Source organism: Triticum urartu, chromosome 5A, assembly GCF_056163025.1.
Source record: "Triticum urartu cultivar PI428250 chromosome 5A, HENAU_Tu73, whole genome shotgun sequence".
Classification (NCBI taxonomy): Eukaryota; Viridiplantae; Streptophyta; class Magnoliopsida; order Poales; family Poaceae; genus Triticum; species Triticum urartu.
The window spans coordinates 615,708,600-615,733,938 of record NC_141877.1 but is presented as its reverse complement, the minus strand read 5'-3'; the positions used below and the strand labels follow the sequence as shown (position 1 = coordinate 615,733,938).

At 43.0% G+C, this 25,339-nt stretch overlaps 1 protein-coding gene and 1 pseudogene across 1 annotated transcript; both read right to left on the bottom strand.

The window, feature by feature from the left end:
• Window positions 1-4,178: 4,178 nt before the first annotated feature.
• On the bottom strand, window positions 4,179-4,748 carry LOC147973381 (uncharacterized). Its single transcript, XM_087524972.1, has 2 exons — window positions 4,572-4,748; window positions 4,179-4,481 (listed from the first exon to the last, which is right to left on the bottom strand). The coding sequence occupies exons 1-2, from the start codon at window positions 4,746-4,748 to the stop codon at window positions 4,179-4,181; spliced, it is 480 nt and encodes a 159-aa protein (XP_087381098.1).
• A 1,445-nt stretch (window positions 4,749-6,193) lies between these two features.
• On the bottom strand, window positions 6,194-8,104 carry LOC147973380 (uncharacterized; annotated as a pseudogene).
• Window positions 8,105-25,339: the final 17,235 nt, after the last annotated feature.

Below are 25,339 nucleotides of genomic sequence, written 5' to 3'. Positions count from 1 at the left end.
GCGGTACGCAAGCAATCCGGCGGGTGCTTTTGAGGACCCGAAACCCCACACGCCCGGGAGGGACCCCGTCAGGGCGCGCGGCAGATATGGGCTGCCCTAGGTCGACCTGATCGCCCCTAGGGCCTCGAGGTTTGCCGTCCTGCAACAAGAAGAACAGACGAAGAACGAGGAAGAAGAAGAACTAGGGTTAGGGAGAAAAGATAAAAGATAAAAGGTGGTAGATGATTTGATCGATTGTGTGTTGTTCAATCAGCCGTCACCCCCTAGGTATATAAGAGGCGGCTGGACTTCCCGTGCAAGGAAAAGGCTTGGATTCACATTCAAAACCCTAGTCAAATTCGGATTGGTTTTGTCCGAACTTTCCAAAACTGTTCGGTTTAAACTGGCTGCACCTTGTGGGTCCTTTTTGTGGTGGTAAACGATCTCAGATGGAAACGAGACCAAAAGCAATCTTGATCGTTTCGCCGAGACGAACAACTTTCATGTTGAACGTTTTTCGATTTGAGGCCATCTTCTGGGCCAAAACGGTCACGCAGAACACCTGTTCACTCGCGCTACCCATCAGACCTATGTCTGGTGGGGCGCGCCACATCTCGCCTCGTGACAGAGCTGCACTCCGATAACTCTAACTTTTGCATACGAACTCGTATTGGGATGATTTTTTATATCAAAATCGGCCGTTTCGACGAGACGAAGACAATTTGTGTTGATCATTTTTCCATATGAGGACATATTAATTGGGTTTCAAGCCATTTTGTAATCTGGTGTCAACATGAGCATCTCTGAATTTGTCATAACTTGTGCATCCGAACTCCATTTTAGACCATCTTCATATTCATCTTGATCTTCTCGAAGAGAGCCATCTCATAGTGACTTTCAATAGTAAGTTTGAATTACTCTTGACATAGCTTCAAGCCACTCTTTATAAACGTGCCACTTTTGAGCGTCAACAGTACCAATGTGGAGGGGACCCCTTGGCCGAGATAGATTTTCTAGGGCAGGGAGTGGTCCAGCAGCACCACTTAGCACCGAGGAGGAGGCCGACACCTCGGCAAGCACCATGGGCCTCACCGTGGCTTGAGTGCTTGAGCCAGCGATCTGTATGTTGAAACCTCGCCATAGGTCGTCTAGCCTCAAGAAATTCTGATCGATGCTTTTCATGCTGCTATCTTAGCTCTTTGGATAGATCTACCAGGGAAACACAACTATGTGCCCATAAGGTGAATTGATGTTTAAGACTTATAGTTGCAATCATTTGTTTGTTTAATCTACTTATCATACTCTGAACCCGCGATAGCCTAAAGCTGTTTTTTTAGCATGGATGCATTGAAGCACTTTATTTTGTATAGTTTGAAAATCACATTTTTAGTTAATTTTTTTCTTCCAAAAAGCAATTCTGCATGTATGTTACATATGTGTACAATTTGGTGATGAAATAAGTAAACATGTGAGCTACACAAAATGACAAAATTGTGATTTCTTAATAGTGAGCAGTACAAACACTATTTATGTTCTCATAATGTTATTTTGTCATTTTTGTGTAGTTAAGATGGTTACTTATTTCATCACATAAATTTTAAACATGTGTAGTTTACATGCATATAAATGTATATAATTTTTCTCCCAGTTTTTGAACCTTCAAAATACCATTTTGACAAGATTCAAAATATAGTGCTCACTAGAGCACGTGCGCCAAGTGGTTTTTCACATGGAACCCAACTTATGAAAATGGGATTAAACATAACTGAATTCGAATTTTAACTTTCAACCATATTAACGAAAGTAATAGATGACACAAACCATGTATTAAAATAACTTACTATATAGGGCTTATTCCATCTGTGCCCCAATTCCTTAGTTGTGCTCAGTTTTCCCCACACTTCAAACTTTTGCTCACTTTTCCCCATTCCCTTAGCTGAAACTCTCACAAATGTTCATAACAGACGTTTGCCGTCTTGGCCGTTAACTGACTTGTGGGGCCACGTTGGACTCTGTTGACTGTGGCTGTGGCTTCGCTGGTTGGGCCGTATTTGTGTTCATAGGACGGGCCCGTTAGTTTGTTGGTAATAAATTAAAAAAGCCTGCTATCGATGGATGCAGCCTGCTATGCATGCCCGGCTTTGGCATCGATGTAGCCTGCTATGCATGCGAACACCGCTACGCACGCATCTAGTGCCCTAAACCTAATCGCATGCATGCACGCCGACACGCACGCATCGATCTGTGCCGCATGGTTGCCGGCGGATTCAGTCGCTCCGCAGCGTCGTTTCACACGTCGCAGGCATACGTGCCGGTGGCAGAAGGGGCAGGCTGCACGCACGGTCGCGTCCATATGTCGAGGCATTGGTTCACGCCGCAGGCTGCACGCACGCTCGTGAATGGGAGGCAGGCAGCCACCAATGTAGAGCACGCAGAAGGGGAGGCAGGCAGCCGCCAACGCAGAGCACGCAAAGCACTCTCGCATTGATTCACGTTCACACATTGATGATCGCATCGGTTCACGCACGCACTGAGTCACGATCTACGCCGGCCGTTTGCGCGTGTACCCACTTCGTCTCCCCCGGCTATTTAAACTGCCCTCCATTGCCTCTTCTTCTACAGATCCATCTGCGCCTCCAACTTCTTCTCTTCTTCCCCCAAAAGCCAAAGCCGTTCCACTCAGCGAAGCGAGCAAGATGCAGTACAACGGGTCGACGTTCCAAGCACCGCCCACCGTGCCGGAACGGCGGTACCCCGCCAACGTCGTCGTCGAGGAATCCCTCCGCGTGTGGGCGTTCTCCCGCTGGAGGGGAAGCACTGAGCTTGCACGGGGGTTCCTCCGTGTGGGCTTCCACCACCTCCCGGCGGGCTCGCCGCCCATGTTCAACCTCGTGGAGCAGGGTCCCCACGCCAACGCTCTAGTGGTAGGGCTCGTCGTCCACTTCACCAACAGGTTCGATGCCTACTACCTGCTCGGCAAGGTGTATTGGTGTGGGTGCGAGTTCATCGCATTCACGACCTATAACATCTTCACCGACTTCGAGAGCGTCTTCCCCGCTCGCAATCGCATGCACAGCCTCCCGTACTACCTCAGCGAAACGGCCTTGAGGAGGAGGAGTACTGAAGCCGGCGGCAAAGAAGATGATGAAGCCAGCGGCGAAGAAGACGGTGTTGCCCTAGCTACCCTATCTATCTACTATGTAGTGTGAGTTTGGTGTGTGTGTTGCCCGAGCTATCTATGTAAGGTTAAACTATTATCTATCGGTGTCTATGTAAGAACTTATGTTGCCCTAGCAACCCTATCTAAGTTAAGTTATGTGTGTTATATTAATGTTTTGTTATGTTTGTATTTTGTTTGTCCCAAGTTTAGACACGGCTAATTGGCGTGGGAAAAATTAACCAAACAAACTAAATGATGTGTTTATAGATGCCTTCTAAAAATAAGAACATATTGTACATTTGTACACGACTTTGGTTTGAGAGCTCTGTATTTTTTAGGTATTCAAAGAATACTTTGGTTTTCAGAAATATTGAAGTATCAAATACTTTGAGATATTTGGATTTAGTCAAAAGTGTAGTTTTAACTACACTATGTTTGAAGTATATAAAAAAGAGGGTTAGACCTCTTTTTCTAATCATGAAGTATTGGTTCGCTAGGCATAATAATACTGCGGTTTGCAAATACTTTGATTCTAAAAAATGAAGGGACCCATAAAGGAAAGCCAAAAAAATTCCTCAATGAGATAGAAGAGATTGGGCAATTAAATTAATGAAAAAAGCAATCAGAAACAAAAAAGAACAAAGCAATCCTTCCTAAACAAAAAAAGAAACATCGCTTGTTTCTGGGCTTCTTTTTGGGCCAGTGAACTAGGTTTTTTTTAGCAGAACTGACGAACTCGAGGTCAAAAGTTTGGCAAGTGCGAGAGAGAAGAGATGAACTTGATGTATATTCCTTGTGCTGCTCAAGTAATACTTACTGCCATCTGACGAGCTATGGTATGATCCAATACTCGAGGTTATTAGCTAACAAAATAATCCTATCAATGAACTGGTAGTTGTTTTCTGCCGAAACTGAAAGTGTCGAAACTTAACAGTAAACTGCATACATTCAGTGATCGACAGTTGCACTAAACAGAGTTGCATTTGAGATAAATAGACTTGGATTCCTAAACAGTGGCAACAACAGTAGACAAACATCTCTAACGAGAGATGGCCATCAAGTAAAAAATTCCTAGAGCAAGTATTCCTAAAGCTATCAGATTGGATTGCTTCTTCAACTCAATCAGCTGCTTGAAGTTCTTGTTCATCTTCTTCAATTCCGTCTTCAGATCGACATCTACCACCGTCGGGTATTCCAGACGCGCTGCTGCTGCCGGAGCGGCACTGTCATGGGGCAGATTGGACTCGCGGATTGCATTCCCCCTCGAATCCAGCAAGCCCGACCCTTGAAGCCTCTGGATGTAATCATCCATCCACTCAAAATGGTGGCATTTCTTCACGATCTGAAAACGAAATCATGTAACCTAAATCCAAATCTGACAGATTTTTTGAGAAATTAGAGATAAAGGATGCGAGGAAAACTTAGATCTAACCTGCCCCTCCGGCTTGCTCTCGCATTTGACGAACTCGCGCCCAAAGTTCCCATTCTTCTCCTCCTTCGAAGTCAACCGCTTCAGTGGCGCAGTCCGTGGGTAGTCAGGGCATCGAGTCATCGGCACTGGACCATACACCGGCCACGTGGAACGGGGGGCTGACGAGGAGGTCGACATATCGCCCGAGAGGAAGAAACAGAGGAATTGCTCGAGAGGAAGAAGAACAAGAAGATGGGGAAAGAAACAGAGGAATTGCTCGATCTGCTCGATGCCTTTGTCTGTCAGATGGAGAAGAGGAGAAGGGGAAGCTATATTGACAATTTGCCACATTGTATTTTGCAGTTTCAATTTTTGAACCAACTCTTAACACTGACATGTGGTGGTCATGTGCGAAAAATACAATTTCATATGTAAAGTGGGGCAGATCGTAAAAAACCCGAGAAGGACAGTGCAGTAGCCAATCAGGATGCATCACGCGGATTGCGCATGCCTGCCCCACATCTGACGGGTGGTGTTTGGCACTTGGTAGGATCCGATGGCGCACGTTCGACGCTAGGGTTTGGAGCATTTCTGCGGGGTTATGAGCGAGTCAACGGGGTTATTAGGGTTTGACCATATTTCAAATGGCCATAACTAAATTAGAAAAAATCGCAAAAATATAAAACAAATGTAGTTTGTCCGTTTATGAGACCTAGTTACCATAAAAAATATAAACTTGGCATAGGGGCGTTTTTTTGAAAAATCATTTTTGAAGTGATCTGTCGAAATCAAGTTCAAATGTTTTTAAAAAATTCAAAATGTTGTAATTCTTGCGCACATAGCCGTCATATGTGACAAGGTTATGAGAAAAAAATATATAAACTTGGTGTAGGTCATTTTCATGAAAAAAGTCTTCACACAAATGAGGTATCACCTATGAACATTTTCAGAGTTCGTAGAATAGGGAGAGAGGGTTTAGGGTTTGAAAAAAAATCAAAATAATTAAAAAAATCAGAAAAATCTCCATAGCTTCATTTTGGAGTGAGTAAGAAGGATCTGAACTTACTTTTTCATTTTCATATTAAAACGTGTTATTTGACGGTTTTGAATTAAAAGCATATTTTTTTCAAAAAAATGTAGTAATATGAATATTAATCAATAAATAGTGAGACTTCGTTTTTACCCTATATATATGGAACAAGTGTTAATAAAAATATATATGCCTCATTTAGGCAAGGTCAAAAAAAACTTGATTTCAAATAGGGCTGTTTACCCTAGTTTTCGAGCTCGTTTCTAGCACATTTCTCATTCGGACTGTTCACCTACGAATATTGGACTTCAAATGCTTGATCAAATACACCGCACAGAGCAATGAACCTCCAATGTTCAACTTCAACTTTGACTCGAATCCAAATTTTGGCCCAAATTGAAATATTGATTTAAATTCAAATTTTGATGGAAATTTGAATTCTGACTCAAATAAGAAACCAAAGTAGAAGCAACATTATTACAACTAATAAGTTATCACAGTAGCTCAAATCTACCAAGTTTTAAGATGCCAACATCTTAATACAAATCTACCAAGTTTTAAGCGATCCACTCGCCCTCAAATTGACAACACAAACATTTCCCAACAACTTAATTCAAATTTTCGACTTGCTCCTTGTGTTTGCAGCTGGCTTCACCATCTTGCTCCTGGTTTCCCTAGTTGAGATGCTCTTTTCTTTCAGACTCTTGTTCCTTTTGATCTTGGGCTTTACTTGGGGTTTTCCTCGTGGAGGTGCTGATGGAGTAGTTGCACTCGCCGAGCACTTGACGACCATTTGACGGTCATCTATGGGTTCAGTAATCTTTAAAGGCACAATTGGAAAAATTACGCCCTCCTCTTCCTCTCTTATAGATTCAAAACCATCAAGGGCCATGGTTTAAAAATCTTCTGCTTCTTCATCTCTTGGCCTTTTCTCCCTAGAGCTGGTAAATAAAATTATAAGCCATAGGCAAAAAATAGAACAAATGCAAACAAAAGGGTAGCTGCATTCTACAAAGGGTGCAAACACATACCAAGATGCTTCATTTGCTGCTGCATTCTCCACTGCATCTTCAGTCTCCATTGCTGTTGCATTCTCCTCGGCATTGGCTGCTGTCCATCTTTCCTCCTCTCCAAATGATGCATCCACTGCATTGGTACAAAGCCTAGCAATATGCCCCAGAACTCCACATTTTTTGCAAGCACGCTTCTTTGGTAGACGACCCTCCTCACCTGCTCTAATCCTCTGGTTCCTTGGTCTTCCTGGTGGTCTAGTAATGACAAGAGCGTGGAGTTTGAACCCTGGATGTACTATGTTCCATTGATCTTTGCCCAATAGTGCAGGCACATTGTCAGCATAAGCAGCCATAAATTTGGCAACAGAGAAATACTCAGAGCAATATTGATCAACTTCACCATCTGCACCCCCGATAACGGTCATCAGATGTAGGGCATGTATGCATGGCTTCCCACGGATCTGCCATTGCCTACAAGTACATTCTCTAGTACTTAGGTTCACAGGGTACCTCCATACCCTATTTTTAGTGTCAGTATAGGTAACATCTCCCTCATATGTACCAGATCGAATACATTTCATCTTCAGTCCTCTTGCCTTCAAGTGCAATGCCTTAATCAGTGATGGGAGAATTTGATGACCAACATATTGTGTTTCTGTAATTCTTTTGCGAAGAGCCATCTTTATCATGATCATTTGCCTCATCTTGTCAAATGCTTGCCACAACAAGAGCCCTTTCACTGACTTGAACTTTGAATTGAAGCATTCTGCAAGGTTACTGGTCACATAATCTACTTTGCAGATTTTGTTGAATTTGCTTCTTGACCACACCTTGCCATGATGTGCATCCATGTACTCCTTCACAAGAGGATTTTGAGCATACAACACTCTCAAATGGTGTTCATGCTTCCTTTTGCTGCATGTGTATGATGCTGGCCATAAGTTCTCATCATAAACTTTACCTTTGAGCTTCCTTTTGAAATTATGCGCTAGGTGTCGCATACATTCCCTATGCCCCACTCCAGGGAATACAATTTCCACTGCACTCTCTAAACCCTTGCAAGCATCTGTGTGTATAGCTAAACCTAGGGGTGTGCCTATAATGTTGCGCAACTGCTGCAGAAACCAGACCCAACTTTCCTCAGACTTTGCCTCCACCACACCAAATGCAACTGGGAATAGCCAGTTGTGTCCATCAACTACAGAAGCTGCTACTAGCTGTCCTCTCCATCTTCCAGTCAAATGTGTAGCATCTACAGCCAAATAGGGCCTTCAACCATCTAGAAACCCCTGCCAGCAAGCCTTGAAACAAAACAAAGCCCTTCTGAAGCACTCCTTCTGAAATGACTTCCCTTTTATTTTGAATGGAACTGTATGCTTGTCAATATCTACAACACTCCCTGGACTTGCCATCTCCACTTCAGCTTTGAAAGTGTAAAGCAGCTGAAAACTGTCATTCCATTGACCATTAATTCTGTCAAGAGCCTTTTCCCTAGCATTGAAAATTCTCATGTAAGGAATTTCTATCTTGTACTTCTCAAAAAGCTTCCCATGGAGTGCTGTTGGACCAAGTCCAGGTTCTTCTCTCAGCCAATCCAATATAGCATCTGCCACCCACCTAGTTTTTGCTAGCTTGGTTTTGGCCTTCCCCCCTCCCCCTCCAGGTGGACAGGTGTGCTTGTGTGGGTTTTTCTTTATCTGAAACAAAATAAAAGGGTAAAGAACAGTTAAGAAACCTTACTCAACGATCTGAAACTAAATTACTAACTGAACTTGGATTACCTGAATATATTTGCTCTTTCTCTTGCATGCAACTTCCACCTACACCTGGGATATGGACAAAAAACTGTGAACCTTGCTGGCTCACTCCTTTTAATCTTATAGGTGTTTTCAGATATAATGCACCATGTTGTCACTGCATTCCGACAGTCCACCATTGATTGGAAAATGGTACCTACACTAAGCTCAGGTTTTTCCCTGTTCCACTCAATTGTTGGCATGTCATCACCATCGTATTCATCCTCGATTAAGCTGTCCATGTTCTCCACCTTCTCTTCATCGTCAGTGTCATCAAACCTAGCTTGGATGATGGGCTCCTCCATATATTCGTCATCCACTGCTTGCTGACTGGCTACATCGACCAGTTCAGAAAACATCATCTCGTCTTCATCATCATTTGTAGGCACTGCCTCGTCAGGTTCTGCATCTTCTTCTACACCAACTGTAGAAGGTACACGAGAAGCAGCAGCTGAATCGGAACCAAAATTGGCAGCAGGCATGTTGTGGCTCCATGAACCACTTGCTTTACTTGGTGTTGACCTACAAGGAGTGCCGGGGTGCTGGCTATTAGCACAGACAGATGATGTCTGAACTCCCTTCCCCTTCGCCCGTTCCGCGCGTGGCTGAAGCACATCGATTTGGAGTTTACCGAATCGGCAGCCAGCAATCCCAGCAAAAAGCAACGGCATATGATCGTCGCAAGTTAGTGGGAGAAATCTTTGCTCGTCACTGCTGAAGTAATTCAGTTCAACAGCATCGGCATCACTCCAGGGATAGGTGTTTCGGAGCTCAGCTCGCAAATCTTTGAAAGACATACTGGTTTCTACCACTTTGGGATAGAAAAATGATGAAATCAAATGCGGTTTAGTACCACGCAGCACACTAGTTTCCATTCTAATCGCCAGCTGGAAAGCCAGCGCGGGATCAATCCTATTTCGTAGGGGAAGGAAACAAAGGCTTCAGTTAGCTGGGTAAAATCGAGCACAAATTCGAACGATTCAAGCAAACAGAAGTCAAATACGGCCTACAATACGATGGAGAACATCAATTTGAGAGGAAACAATGCTTACCCAGGTTTAATCCATGAATTACCTCCCGCGGATTCGACCCAATCCTCTCCACGATCGACTGCATTCCGGGCGTCCTCACTCAACATCGCTATGTAATCCCAGATGGGGGGTGGGCTATATCTGGCGAAGACGCGGCGTCGCCGATGAACGGATGATGGCATAGGGTGGAGGAAACAACTACGGTGGATGCGGCAAGACGCCGGCGGAGGGGGCGGGGCGGCGCTGTGTAGTGCGGCCTGTCTAGATCTGTTTTAGATTTAGACAAGCTGCCCAATACGTGTCTCCTTGCGGTCCCACCCGTCAGCAAGCAACAGTCAGACAAAGACTCAGCCCCACTCGTCAGCAACTAACGGTCAATGGACGGTCAAGACGGCAAACGCCCGCTATGAGCATTTGTGAGAGTTTTAGCTAAGGAAGAGGGGAAAAGTGAGCAAATGTTTGGAGCGTGGGGAAAAGTGAGCACAACTAAGGAACCAGTGGCACTAATTTAAATATCCCTTTTCAGTATGTCCAGGGCCCGGTTGAAAGGGATGTCCCACTTGGGCCTCGTCGACGACTAAGACAATTCGTCACTTTCGGCTACCTTTTGGTGCTGCTCTTTCTGCAAAAGGAACATGGATGGTTTACTGATGTGAAAAAACTGGTAGTCGAATTGATTGGAAGCTAATATAAGGTGGTAATATAACAATAACCAGTAGTCTCATGAACTCCCTCATGTTTGGGTCCCTGTAAAAAGATCTTATATACGGGGTCCCACTTGTACCAGGCCCTGATCGAGTCAAGCTCCTGCGGGTCAGTGAACTCCGCCAAGGGGACTGGGATTCTCTGACTTCCACGTTCGGCGTCCTCCTTGGCCGATACGTGCATCTTCCCCTCGCAACAACGGCTTTCGAGGCGTGGGGAGGCGTGCTCTTGGCCTGGAGCGCCTTCATTTTCTCCGACTTTTTCTTGACTTCTTCTTTAGCGGAAGTCTCCTTGATTTTTTCGAAGTCCTCTTCCTTTAGTGTCGGATTGTCAGCATGAATCACGGTTCATTCTTCACAATCGCCTTTTTCACCCTTACTTTCTAGGCAGACAAGTCCTTGGTGAAACGTCATCATCGCCTTGTTGTTTATCTTTGTTATGAGTTCGTTGTCCCATGGATGTTTGCTATCATCCTGGCCGAGGAACGGGAACCTATTGCGCCACGAAGGAATGGAGAAACGGCTAGCCATGAGGGGAAATAAACGATCTAACACACGGACACACAACAGGCAAGCTGAAAGAGATGAGTGGAAGAAGGGCGAATAAAACGGCAAAGGTGAACTGGGGAGAGGAAAACGAGAGGCGAATGGCAAATAATGTAACTCGAGGGATAAGAGTTTGTCATGGGTACTTGGTATGTCTTGACTTGAGCATAGATCTCCCTGGCAACGCCGCCAGAAATCCTTCTTGCTACCTCTTGAGCATGCGTTGGTTTTCCTTTGAAGAGGAAAGGGTGATGCAGCAAACTAGCATAAGTATTCCCTCAGTTTTTGAGAACCAAGGTATCAATCCAGTGGGAGACTACACACAAGTCGCCTAGTACCTACACAAACAAATAAGAACCTAGCAACCAAAGCTATAAAGGGGTTGTCAATCCCTTCACGGCCACTTGCAGAAGTAAGATCTGATAAAGATAATAATATAAATATTTTTGGTATTTTTGTTGTATAGATTGAAAAGTAAAGATTGCAAAATAGTAAACTAGAATTTTAGATCGGAACCTTATATGATGGAAAGTAGACCCGTGGCCATAGGTTTTACTAGTGGCTTCTCTCAAGATAGCATATATTACGGTGGGTGAACAAATTACTGCCGAGCAATTGATAGAAAAGTGCATAGTTATGAGAATATCTAGGCATGATCATAAACATAGGCATCATGTCTGTGTCAAGTAGACCGAAACGATTCTACATCTACTACTATTACTCCACACATCGATCGCTATCCAACATGCATCTAGAGTATTAAGTTCATAAGAATAGAGTAACACATTAGGCAAGATGACATGATTTAGATGGATAAAATCAATCAATATGATATAAACCCTATCTTTTTATCCTCGATGGCAACAATACAATACGTGCCTTGCTGCCCCTACAATCACTGGGAAAGGACACTGCAAGATTTAACCCAAAGCTAAGCAATTCTCCCATCGCAAGAAAGATCAGTCTAGTAGGCCAAAGCAAACTGATAATTCGAAGAGACTTGCAAAAGATATCAAATCATGCATATAAGAATTCAGGGAAGAATCAAATATTGTTCATAGATAATCTTGATCAAAAACCCACAATTCATCGGATCTCAGCAAACACACCACAAAAAGTATTACATCGAATAGATCTCCAAGAACATAGAGGAGAACTTTGTATTGAGAACCAAAGAGAGAGAAGAATCCATCTAGCTAATAACTATGGACCCAAAGGTCTGTGGTAAACTACTCACACATCATCGGAGAGGCTATGGTGTTGATGTAGAAGCCCTCCGTGATCGAATCCCCCTCCGGCAGATCGCCGGAAAAGGTCCCTAGATGGGATCTCATGGGTACAGAAGGTTGCGGCGGTGGAAAAGTGGTTTCGTGGCTCCCCTGGATGTTTTCAGGGTATAAGAGTATATATAGGCGAAAGAAGTTAGTTAGTGGAGCTCCGTGGGGCCCACGAGGGTGGGGGCGCGCCGCCCTACCTCGTGGTCGCCTCGTTGCTTCCTTGACCTCCACTCCAAGTCTCCTGGATTGTGTTTGTTCCAAAAAAGATCCTCGCGAAGGTTTTGTTCCGTTTGGATTCCATTTGGTATTCCTTTTCTGTGAAACGCTGAAATGGGCAAAAAACAACAATTTGCACTGGGCCTTCGGTTAATAGGTTAGTCCCAAAAATAATATAAAAGTGCATAATAAAGCCGATTAAACATCCAAAACAGATAATATAATAGCATGGAACAATAAAAAATTATAGATACGTTGGAGACGTATCAAGCATCCCCATGCTTAATTCCTGCTCGTCCTCGAGTAGGTAAATGATAAAAACAGAATTTTTGATGTGGAATGCTACTTAACATAATTTTCAATGTACTTCTCTTTATTGCGGCATGAATGTTTAGATCCAAAACATTCTAGATAGAATTTAATATTGACATAAAAATAATAATACTTCAAGCATGCTAACCAAAGAATTACGTCTTATCAAAATAACATAGCCAAAGAAAGCTTATCCCTACTAAATCATATTGTTTGTCCATGCTTCATTTTCGTCACACAAAATGCACCCATCATGCACAACCCTGATGAAAAGCCAAGCAATTGTTTCATACTTAGCCTTTTCAAACTCTTTCAACTTTCACGCAATATATGAGCGCGAGCCATGGACATAGCACTATGGGTGGAATAGAATATGATGACGGAGGTTGTGTGAGAAGACAAAAAGGGAGAAAGTCTCACATTGACGCGGCTAATCAATGGGCTATGGAGATGCCCATCAATTTATGTCAATGCAAGGATTAGGGATTGCCATGCAACGGATGCACTAGAGCTATAAGTATATGAAAGCTCAACAAAAGAAACTAAGTGGGTGTGCATCCAACTTGCTTGCTCACGAAGACCTAGGGCATTTTGAGGAAGCCCATCATTGGAATATATAAGCCAAGTTCTATAATGAAAAATTCCCACTAGTATATGAAATTGACAAAATAGGAGACTTTCTATGATGAAGATCATGGTGCTACTTTGAAGCACAAGTGTGGAAAAAGGATAGTAACATTGCCCCTTCTCTCTTTTTCTCTCATTTTTTTATTTGGGCCTTTTTCTCTTCTTTTTTATGGCCTCTTTTTTCGTCCGGAATCTCATCCCGACTTGTGGGGGAATCATAGTCTCCATCTTCCTTTCCTCACATGGGACAATGCTCTAATAATGAAAATCATCACACTTTTATTTACTTACAACTCAAGGATTACAACTCGATACTTAGAACAAAATATGACTCTATGTGAATGCCTACGGCGGTGTACCAAGATGTGCAATGAATCAAGAGTGAAATGTATGAAAGAATTATGAAGGTGGCTTTGCCACAAATACGATGTCAACTACATGATCATGCAAAGCAATATGACAATGATGGAGTGTGTCATAATAAACGGAACGGTGGAAAGTTGCATTGCAATATATCTCGGAATGGCTATGGAAATGCCATAATAGGTAGGTATGGTGGCTGTTTTGAGGAAGATATAAGGAGGCTTATGTGTGATAGAGCGTATCATATCACGGAGTTTGGATGCACAGGCGAAGTTTGCACTAACTCTCGAGGTGAGAAAGGGCAATGCACGGTACCGAAGAGGCTAGCAATGATGGAAGGGTGAGAGTGCGTATAATCCATGGACTCAACATTAGTCATAAATAACTCACATACTTATTGCAAAAAATCTACAAGTCATCAAAATCAAGCACTACATGCATGCTCCTAGGGGGATAGATTGGTAGGAAAAGACCATCGCTTGTCCCCGACCGCCACTCATAAGGAAAGCAATCAAAGAACACCTCATGCTTCAAATTTGTCACACAACATTTACCATACGTGCATGCTACGGGACTTGCCAACTTCAACACAAGTATTTTTTCAATTCCACAATTACTCAACTATCATGACTCTAATATTACCATATTTATATCTCAAAACAACTATCAAGTATCAAACTTCTCATAATATTTAATGCACTCTATATGAAAGTTTTTATTATACCCATCCTGGATGCCTATCATATTAGGACTAATTTTATAGCCAAAGAAAATTACCATTCTGTTCTAAAAGGCTCTCAAAATAATTTAAGTGAAGCATGAGAGATCACTAAATTTCTATAAAATAAAGCCACCACTGTGCTCTAAAAAGATATAAGTGAAGCACTAGAGCAAAATTTATCTAGCTCAAAAGATATAAGTGAAGCACATAGAGTATTCTAATAAATTCCGATTCATGTGTGTCTCTCCCAAAAGTGTGTACAGCAAGGATGATTGTGGTAAACTAAAAATCAAAGGCTCAAATAATACAAGACGCTCCAAGCAAAACACATATCATGTGGTGAATAAAAATATAGCCTCAAGTAAAGTTACCGATAGATGAAGACGAAAGAGGGGATGCCTTCCGGGGCATCCCCAAGCTTAGGCTTTTGGTTGTCCTTGGATTTTACCTTGGGGTGCCTTGGGAATCCCCAAGCTTAGGCTCTTGCCACTCATTGTTCCAAAATCCATCAAATCTTTACCCAAAAACTTGAAAACTTCACAACACAAAACTCATCAGAAAATCTCATGAGCTCCGTTAGTATAAGAAAACAAACCACCGCTTTAAGGTACTGTAATGAACTCATTATTTATTTATATTGGTATTAAACCTACTGTATTCCAACTTCTCTATGGTTCATACCCCCCCCCACCCCCGATACTAGCCATAAACTCATCAAAACAAGCAAACAACACACGAAAAACAGAATCTGTCAAAAATAGAACAGTCTGCAGTAATCTTTAGGTTTCGAATACTTCTCTACTCCAAAAATACTGAGAAATTAGGACGTCCTAAATAATTTTTATATTGATCTACTGCAGTTGGAATTGGTATTTTATCTCTCTCTGGTAGAAAATGGAAATTATTCTCGTGAGCGCATACTTTCTATTTTTTCAGTGATATCAAATAACAATCACCCAAGAAGATCCTAAAGGCTTTACTTGGCACAAACACTAACTAAAACATAAAAAACACAATCATAAAAGAGGATAGAATATTTATTTATTACTAAACAGGAACATAAAGCAAGGAACAAAAATAAAATTGGATTGCCTCCCAACAAGCGCTATCGTTTAACGCCCCTAGCTAGGCATAAAGGTAAGAATAGATCTAGGTATTGCCATCTTTGGTATTTATATTTTTAATGCAGTTATGCTCGGATCCGGGAGGTTCCTTACATTTCCCTTCATGCTCAAAGATTTTTAGATCTAGAGCATCCAACCGCTTATTGCAAAGAGTGATCAACGTATTCATACGGTGAAGGTTCCCACTAACATTTTTAAGTGGCTCAATAGATTTTTGCAATTCACACAATTTCTCTAAAATTTGGGTTCCTTCTTGAGTAATATGTAGTTCCTTTTGTGGGGGAAGTACTCCTACTATTCCCTCTATAATTTCATAAGCAATATTGGGATCAATGTCAATAAAATTCCCTTTAGCGGCAAAATCCAAGAGTTGTCTATGGGATATGATCAGCCCAACATAAAAATTACGAAGTAAAATCTTGAAATCTCCCCCTATAGTGCAACTACGATAAGATTCTATCATCCTGTACCAAGCATCTTTTAAGTTTTCTCCTTGTCTTTGTTTCAAGTGAAGAACTTCAAAATTAGGAGACGAAGGAAGGGAGAAAGGGCTAGCCATGAGGGCAAATAAACGATCTAACACATGGACACACAAGAGGCAAGCGGAAAGAGACGAAAGGAAGACGGGTGAATAAAACAACAAAGGTGAAGTGGGGGAGAAGAAAACGAGAGGCGAATGGAAAATAATGTAATGCGAGGGGTGAGAGTTTGTGATGGGTACTTGATATGTCTTGACTTGAGCATAGATCTCCCCGTCAACGGCGCGAGAAATCCTTCTTGCTACATCTTGAGAATGCGTTGGTTTTCCCTTGAAGAGGAAAGGGTGATGCAGCAAAGTAGCATAAGTATTTCCCTCGGTTCTTGAGAACCAAGGTATCAATCCAGTAGGAGACTACACGCAAGTCGCCTAGTACCTGCACAAACAAATAAGAACCTTGCAACCAACACGATAAAGGGGTTGTCAATTCCTTCACGGCCACTTGCAAAAGTGAGATCTGATAAAGATAATAAGATAAATATTTTTTGTATTTTTGTTGTATAGATTGAAAAGTAAAGATTGCAAAATAGTAAACTAGAATTGTAGACCGGAAACTTATATGATGTAAAGTAGACTCGGGGGCCATAGGTTTCACTAGTGGCTTCTCTCAAGAAAGCATATATTACGGTGGGTGAAAAAAATTATTGCCGAGAAATTGACAGAAAAGCGCATAGTTATGTGAATATCCAGGCATGATCATAAACATAGGCATCACATCGGTGTCAAGTAGACCGAAATGATTCTGCATCTACTACTATTAATCCACACATCGACCGCTATCCAGCATGCATCTAGAGTATTAAGTTCATAAGAACAGAGTAACGCATTAGGCAAGATGACATGATATAGAGGGATAAACTCAAGCAATATGATATAAACCCCATCTTTTTATCCTCGATGGCAACAATACAATACGTGCCTTGCTGCCCCTACTATCACTGGGAAAGGACACCGCAAGATTGAACCCAAAGCTAAGCACTTCTCCCATTGCAAGAAAGATCAATCTAGTAGGCCAAACCAAACTGATAATTCGAAGAGACTTGCAAAAGATATCAAATCATGCTTATAAGAATTCAGAGAAGAATCAAATATTGTTCATAGATAATCTTGATCACAAACCCACAATTCATCGGATCTCGGCAAACACACCGCAAAAAGTATTACATCGAATAGATCTCCAAGAACATCGAGGAGAACTTTGTATTGAGAACCAAAGAGAGAGAAGAAGCCATCTAGCTAATAACTATGGACCCGAAGGTCTGTGGTAAACTACTCACACATCATCGGAGAGGCTATGGTGTTGATGTAGAAGCCCTCCGTGATCGAATCCCCCTCCGGTAGATCACCGGAAAAGGTCCCCAGATGGGATCTCAGGGTACAGAAGGTTGCGGCGGTGGAAAAGTGGTTTCGTGGCTCTCCTGGATGTTTTCAGGGTATAAGAGTATATATAGGCGAAAGAAGTAGGTCGGTGGAGCTCCGTGGGGCCCACGAGGGTGGGGGGCACGCCGCCCTACCTCGTGGATGCCTTGTTGCTTCCTTGACCTCCACTCCAAGTCTACTGGATTGCGTTTGTTCCAAAAAAGATCCTCGCGAAGGCTTCATTCCGTTTGATATTCCTTTTCTGTGAAACATTAAAATAGGCAAAAAAAATAGCAATTTGCACCGGGCCTTCGGTTAATAGGTTCCTGGCAAATCCTGGGCTCCATATGTCCTAGTGTCTAGCACAAGTCATGCTGAAATTCACCGAAATTTTTGGCATGACCTTTGTTAAAGAGTGGACACATGGAGCGCCTGAAGTTTGTCGGAACGGAAATGAATCAACATTCCGGCAAAACATAGGCCACACGGATATTCTTCGACGATTGTCCGTTCAACCAACATTAATCATATCATATTCAACAATTATAAATGAACACCAATGACAACTAGAATGGAATATGCAAATGAACATCAATGACATATATCATATAACATCAATCTTTTTTTTGTTTATATAGCAACAATTAATTTAACCAAGTTTTTGAAAAGAAAAACATCAATGACATATGCCATAGCTAATGCTTTTTGTTTAAAGCTAAATACTCTAGCTAATTTTCCCTGGCTAATTTATATACTAACTACTCTCTGTTAACTCAAAATTTTACAAATTTTGTTTAAAGCAACAACAGCATCACCTAAAATATTTTACTAATTTATATTGTCCTAGCTAATTTATACTGTCATAGCTAAGAACATCATCACAGCAGTAGCAACAACATCGTCACAATGTCACAATTTTACTAATTTGTAACCCTAGCTAATTTCCTGAAAAAATTGCTAAAAAATTCCTACTGTCCTAAAAATATACCTATTGTCCTAATTTACTAATCATAGCAGCAACATCATCTCGCAGGGTTCATATAAACACCTAGGGTTCATACATCCAACTCCTAGGTAGGGTTCATATTAGAGAGAGAGCGGAGAAAGGGAGAGAGACAGAGAGAGGATGGCAGGGGAGAGGAAAGGGAGAGGCCTACAGGCGGCGGCGAGGTCGAGGGCGGGGGAAAGGGCGGCGGCGAGGTCGAGGGTGGGCCCGCGTGGGGACGGTGAGGTCGAGGGCAGGCTCTCGGGCGATGGCCAGCGGCCAGGTCGAGGGTTGGCAGGGCGATGGCGGCGACTGGCCGGGGGAAGGGGGACAGCGACGACTGGTCGAGGGCAGGGCAGAGGAGTTGAGGAGAGGGGGGAGACTAAGAAAATTTTTGAGCCCACGCACGTGGGGGTTAAGTAAAAATAGCAGTATCGCTGGCTACAGACCAGGGCTATAGCTAAGTTAGCTATAGTTCTGTTCCTAGTCTAGCGCTACTGCTAACTCTTATTATTTTCTCTTTATTATTTTCCTTTTCTAATTTTTTGTTTTATTTTCTTTTTATTATTTTCCTTTCCAATTTTGTTTACTTTTATTTTTCTATTGTATTGATTTCTCCTTTTTGTTTTTGGTTTTTGGTTTTTGTTTTTCTCCCGAAGGTCTCGCACGCAGTCGAGGAGAATGCCTCCTCCCACACTGCAGGGAATACGATGTATACATCATTTGACCGATAACGGTTACTTAAGTGCGTACACAATATGTCATCGTCATGATGGTTTCTCAGCTGCGTCGACGACCTTGCTGTGATAACTGAGCCCACAACAAATATGTGCAAGTTAGAGATTGTCTCATCAAGTTATACATACATATATACATACATCCTTTCTTTTTCGTTGTCGAATAATTGAGCCCCTTGCTGTGACTTTTCCAGCACCATGAAGTACGATCTTTCTTAGGTAATGTAGTCTTGATTCTTCTTTTCACGTATGCTTCATCGTCATCGTCATCTTCCCTCATTGGGTTGCCATATATATTGGTCGTAGTCTTCCTCGTTGGCGACTCCATCCATTCCGACGATGCTCCTTTTGCCTCTCCTCACGACAATACGGCTGGGATTGGTCGGGTCAGTTATGGAGAAGCATTGTGTCACGTGCTTAGCGTGTACCCATGGCTCAGTTTTGGCAATGACATTAACATTCATGGTAGCGCTCTTCGCGTCGGGTATAGACATGGTAGTGAAATATTGTTTTTCTCTTACGACGGCCTTAGCCCATCTGACATGGAACATCGTTGCATTGTGCATTCCAGCATAGTCGAACTCCCAGATCTCTTCGACCCTTCCATAGAATCTTTCAGTTGTGCCATTGGCGTCGATCACGCATTCAATCGTCACCCCTGAGTTCTGGTAATCACTATCCATGTCTTTGGCCTCCGTGTAGAACGTGTACCCGTTGATATCGTATGCCTGATAGGTCGCGAGTTTGGGCGTGGGGCCATGTGCTAAGGCGTGTATGAGCAATTTGTTCGAATCGCCCTCTTCCGGGGGATTAGCAAGAACTTGCTCTTTGAACCAACGCAAGAAAGTGGCGTTGTTCTCTATAGTAACTTCGTCGTCCGTCTTGCACATCCCCTAATCACGGTACTTCTTTGCGATGGTTTCTTTGTACAGTGTCACATAATCATCTACCACATCTAGGTGCTGTAAAACTACTAAGTTAGCCATGTCAAAGTCGTTCCGTCGATCTGAGTAGTCTAGGTGCAATTCCCTCTAGCCGTTGTTGTGACCTTCTCCTCTGAGCCTCCCATGGTGCTTCTTGACGGGCAATCCAAGAACAGGGTCTCCGCCGCCTATATAATTCTGGCAAAAGGAGATGCACTCCTAGGTCAGATACCCCTGGACGATGCTCCCATCGGGACGAGACATGTTACGAACGAATCCTTTGATGGCCCCATTCATCCTCTCGAACGGCATCATGCTGTGAAGGAATGTCGGCCTGAGGTCGATAACGTCGTCCCAGATGTGGACACACAGATGCACCATGACGTCAAAGAACGCAGGCGGGAAGTATATCTCAAGCTCACATAGTATGACAACGATCTCTTCCTGTAGCCTTCGGAGCTGCTTCACACTGATGGACTTTCGAGATATAATGTTAAAGAAGTTGCAGAGACTAGTAAGCGTGTCATGGATGTGCTTGTCCATTATCCTTCTAATGGAAACCGTGAGTATCTGCGTCATCATCGCATGACAGTCATGAGACTTCATCCCGCCGAACCTTTTCTTCTTGGTGTCTAGAAATCTGCTTATCTTCCCACAGTAACCGAAACTGACTTTGATTCCCATAAGGCACTTGATGAATTGATCGATCACCTTCACATTTAAGGTGAAGCAAGAAGGGCGGCAATAATTCTCCTCCTTGTTGACTTTTCTGCCCCTTTCCCCCACCTTCATCCCCATCTCCTCCATCAACTTTTTACGTGGCGGCATGTGGAGATTTCTCCTGATCTCCAAATCTTCCAAGTCTTTCCTTGCCTTCGCCCCATCCTTGGTCTTCTCCGGCATGTTCATCAGTGTGCAAAGCAAGCTCTCGAGGACATTCTTCGTGATATGCATTTGATCAAGGCAATGAGGCATGTTGTGATTGGGCTAGTAGTCCAAGTGCCAGAAAACATACCTCGTTTTCCATACCTTCAGTAGTGGCCCGGGCGGCTTTTTCATCTTTCCTGGCGCGGGGCACTGTTCCCAGTTTTCAACAGCTCGTTGATTTCGGCGCTGCTCCTCTTATGTGGAGGTCCTCGATGCTCAGCCAAACCATTGAATAGATCTCCATGTTTTCTCCACGGGTCATCATTCTTGAGCCATCTACGATGCCCCATGTACACGATTTTCCCAGACCTGCCATCTTTCATTGACGTAAGCTGCTGAGATGTTGTATCATCCATGCACCTCGTGCATCCTCAGTATCCGTGGCGCACCTAGCTTGAGGTGTACCCGTAAACGAGATAGTCGTGCACCGTCATCATCAGTGCGGCTCTCATACACAAATAATCTCCTATGTTGGCGTCCCATGTCTTGACCAGCGATTTCCGTAACGTGTCTAGCTCCTCTTTCAGAAGTCCATATACAGGATAATATTATTTCCCAGTTATTTCGGCCCTTGAATCAGCATACTCATGTGTATGTACTTTATCTTCATGCACTTCCATGGGGGCGGGTTGTACATCCATACAAATACGGGCCATGTGCGGTGGTTGGTGTTCTGGTTTCCAAACGGATTCATTGCCATCGGTACTCGCACCAAGCATGATGTTCCTTGCATCTTCTGCGAAAAATCCATATTCAACATTGAATGCTCTCCACTGGGTAGCATCTGCGAGGTGTCTCAGCTTCGGATCATCTTCATCGTCGGGCTTCTTTCTCTCTGCATGCCAGCGCATGAGCTTTTCTTCCTTAGGATCTACGAAATACCGCTGCAGACGAGGAGTGATCGTAAAGTACCATACAACTTTCTGAGGAGCTTTCTTTCCTGCCTTCTTGTATTGAGAAGCATTGCACACTGGACAACTAGTTCTCAAGGGACATAGTTACGGAGGCATGCTCTTCCAAATGGTTGTGCACGCAATCATCAGGACAGGGGCATCGGAGAAGTATAGCTCAACACTAGGAATTTGGCATATGTGTGTGCACTGAGGTGTTTGTCCTACGCATCGTCTCTTTTGTATATATCCTCTACATAGAGGGGAAGTGTTGGAGATTGAAGAGGTGCAACTGACACGTGGTGGGAGAACTCTCTGGTAATAAATAACATGTCCAGAATGAGGTCGAGTATTGACACATAAACATGGACCTAAATAGTGAACTACCATGCAAGAAAATTAGTTCTTCCAACATTGTGCTTAACACTAAACTTTGTCAACCACTAGTAGAAAAAGGGCCTATTGTCCCGGTTCGTAAGGGCCTTTTGTCCCGGTTCCTGAACCGGGACTAAAGGGTTGGTACTAATGCCCTGTCCCTTTAGTCCCGGTTCAATCCAGAACTGGGACAGATGGGCCTCCACGTGGCCTGTGCGCGGAGCCCAGGCAGGAGGGCCTTTGGTCCCGGTTGGTGGCACCAACCGGGACCAATAGGCATCCACGCGTCAGCATTTCTGTGGCTGGGGTTTTTGTTTTTTTGAAGGGGGGGGGGGTTTGGGGGTTTTTGGCGGTTAATTTAGGTGTTTCATATATTGTGTTAGCTAGCTATAATTAATAGAGAGAAGTGTCCTCTTTTATGTCCGTGCTTGGTCGACGCTACGTACTATACATACGTATAGAGAGGACTAGACACGCTAGCTAGCTAGTAAGCAAACGAAGGAAACAGAAGATCGTCATGAACATATATGCATACAGAGAGAAGTGATATCGACCACCTCTCCTTCTCCGAGAGATTGGTCGAACAAAAAGTTCTCGTATATCTATCCGACACTACCGGCTACATATATACAATAATTATTTCTTACAAATATAATCTCCTAACATACGGACGCATGGTACACATAGTATTCTCCGTCTTCAGCGATCACGTGGTCAAGAAAGAATGCCGCCAATTCCTCTTGAATTGCTCGCATGCGAGCTGGTGCTAGGAGTTCATCCCGCTTCCGAAATATCTAATTTAAAGAAGGGGGTCAATACATATATATGAATGAATGAAACTCAACACAAATGATGGTAATAAAATAAAATTGTGAATGTTGTTATTTACGCACTTCATATTGTTCGTCAAAGTAGCCCCGCTCACAGGTCGTGTGGCGGATGGACTCGCAAACGTAGTATCCATAGAAATCATTCCCTTGTTCCTGCCACAACCACTTTATAAGAAATAGAGGTCAATCAAACTGATAAGCAAGAATGTCAAATGGTATTGATGAAACTAGCGCTTGAATCACTAGGAGATGCGCGGAACATGCTACTATAGTACTTACTTTCGGGTGTCTAAATTGCAGCTTCTTCGGGAGTCCCAGAGCTTTTTTGGTGAATTTTCTCCAAACCCTGCCAGACAAAAAAAACAATTACTTGATATATTAGGAAATGAACAAAGTTGCTGATATGGTGGATAATGATCGATTTAACTTACTTCTCGAGCATTTGAGTCATGTCCTCCTGGGGATCTTTTCGTCTTGAGTCTAAGACGGTTACTAGTCCCTGCTCAAGCTTAATCTCTAGGAGAATATAGTGGAAACTGCACACGCATGCATAACTCATCAATTACATTACTATAACCTTGACTAATATATAAGGGAAACCGAATATGCACAAGACAGTAACACTCACTTGAAGTTGTAAGGAAAGAGTATTATATCTTTGTTTTCATTTATTACCAACGATCGTAGCAAGTTGGCCTCGGTATCTGTGGCATGAAATTTAACCTCACACATTTTTCATGCAACTCAAATGGGCCCTTGAGAGTTAGAATTTTAACTGGCTGAGGTACAAGATATAGTGGACCAAGGTCCATAAAATATAACATATTATTTTAATGAGTCTCATATTTGGGTGACTAGTAATGTCTATCTGCAATGCATGTTGATATTAGGCATTATATTAACTGCACGGAAATATTAGGTAGGATATTATTTACAAAATATGTTGATATTTGGTATGGTATTAATTTCACGCCAAACGTGTTGAGGGCTCGCCATTGGAGCAATCTAGGTCGTTGGATTGACCTGGTTTGATGACCGACATTACTTGGATCTACCCCATGGGTATTTTTGATACTAACTACAAAATAGTAAAGAGTAATGTGTATGTGCAATGCAAGTTAATATTAGGAAGAAAATTTAATGCACGTTGATATTAGGTAGGATATCAATTACGTATTAATTATAAAATTAACACAAAAGTTGATATTTCATATGAAGTTATTTTTTGCAAAAATGGTATGATTTTCATTGCACATTAAACATGTTGAGGGCTCACCATTGAAGTAACGTAGGCCATTGGATTGATATATGGTTTAATGGTCAAGATTAATTTGATGCGCCTTTTGGTCTTTTAATATTGGTACATATATAGATATAGATATAGGTATAGGCATATTTGTGTGATAAATTAAAATTTTGTAATAGTTTTTTGGGCACTTAGTCTATTAATAAATTCAGAAGAAACATCCGGTCACTTGGCCAAACTAAATTGAAAACCAGAATCATGGGCACTTGAAAGAAATTAGAAATTAAAATTTAAAATTGGTAGCCATGGGTCCTATATATTACTGGTTTTTTTTTGCTGGAACATATCACTGTTCCTTTGACGAGTGTTCATGCATGATGTAAAACGGCCGGGAAGCTAGTATGTGCATTTAGATCGATGACGTGTCACAACGTCGTTTTGACCGTTGGGAGGTCCAGCTGTATCCTATCTCTCCACGGATTGAGTCTTCGGATTCACCGTCGTGGCGTTTTTATATCAAGGTCCCTATGCTTTTTTGAAATCAACCCGCGGTCCTATTAATCTGCTACCAAAAAAGAAAAAACGGTTCTCTAAGAAAAAAGCCCGTACGCATCTGCCTCCTCTCCTCAACCCGCTCGCCGCCGCCACACCTCAACCCGCTCGCCGCCGCCACACCTCAACCCGCTCGCCACCCACGCCGCCGCGGCCGCACCTCCCCCAGCCCGCTAGCCGCCCACATCGGCGCCCCGGCTGCAGCCCAACCACCTCCGTCTCCCATCCACGCCTGGATCGACATCTCCTCCAATGGATGCCACCCCAACCACCTCATCCAACAGGACGCCGGCCCAGCCAACCTCAACAAGCCGTTTCTTGCCCCTGCCCGCCTCTACCTCCTCGACGCAGGACGACTCTGACCCGCATCTGCCTCCCGTCCGTGGACGGCGTTGGAGAACAGCGTTTCCATAGCTCCGCATCGAACGCGAGCGCGGCATGGAGCAGCTGCCTCCTCTCCCGTGACGAGAAAGCCCATAGCCCCCTCAATTAGCATGGTATAATCTCTTCTTATTATTCACCCTGAATCTGTCGTACACATACAGTACATGCTTATGTATTGTCTTAATGATTATCCTATATTTTAGGATTGAACTTGCGTTTTGTGCAATGTCACCAGTTCATGAGGTACAATATGAGTATATTTTGGAATTGATTCAGAGGCATG

Excerpts from the sequence above, each read along its gene's own strand:
- LOC147973381 (XM_087524972.1), bottom strand. The coding sequence starts at position 4,748 with ATGTCGACCTCCTCGTCAGCCCCCCGTTCCACGTGGCCGGTGTATGGT. Across the intron at positions 4,482-4,571 it reads AGAGCAAGCCGGAGGGGCAG|ATCGTGAAGAAATGCCACCA; the intron begins GTTAGATCTAAG and ends TTTCGTTTTCAG.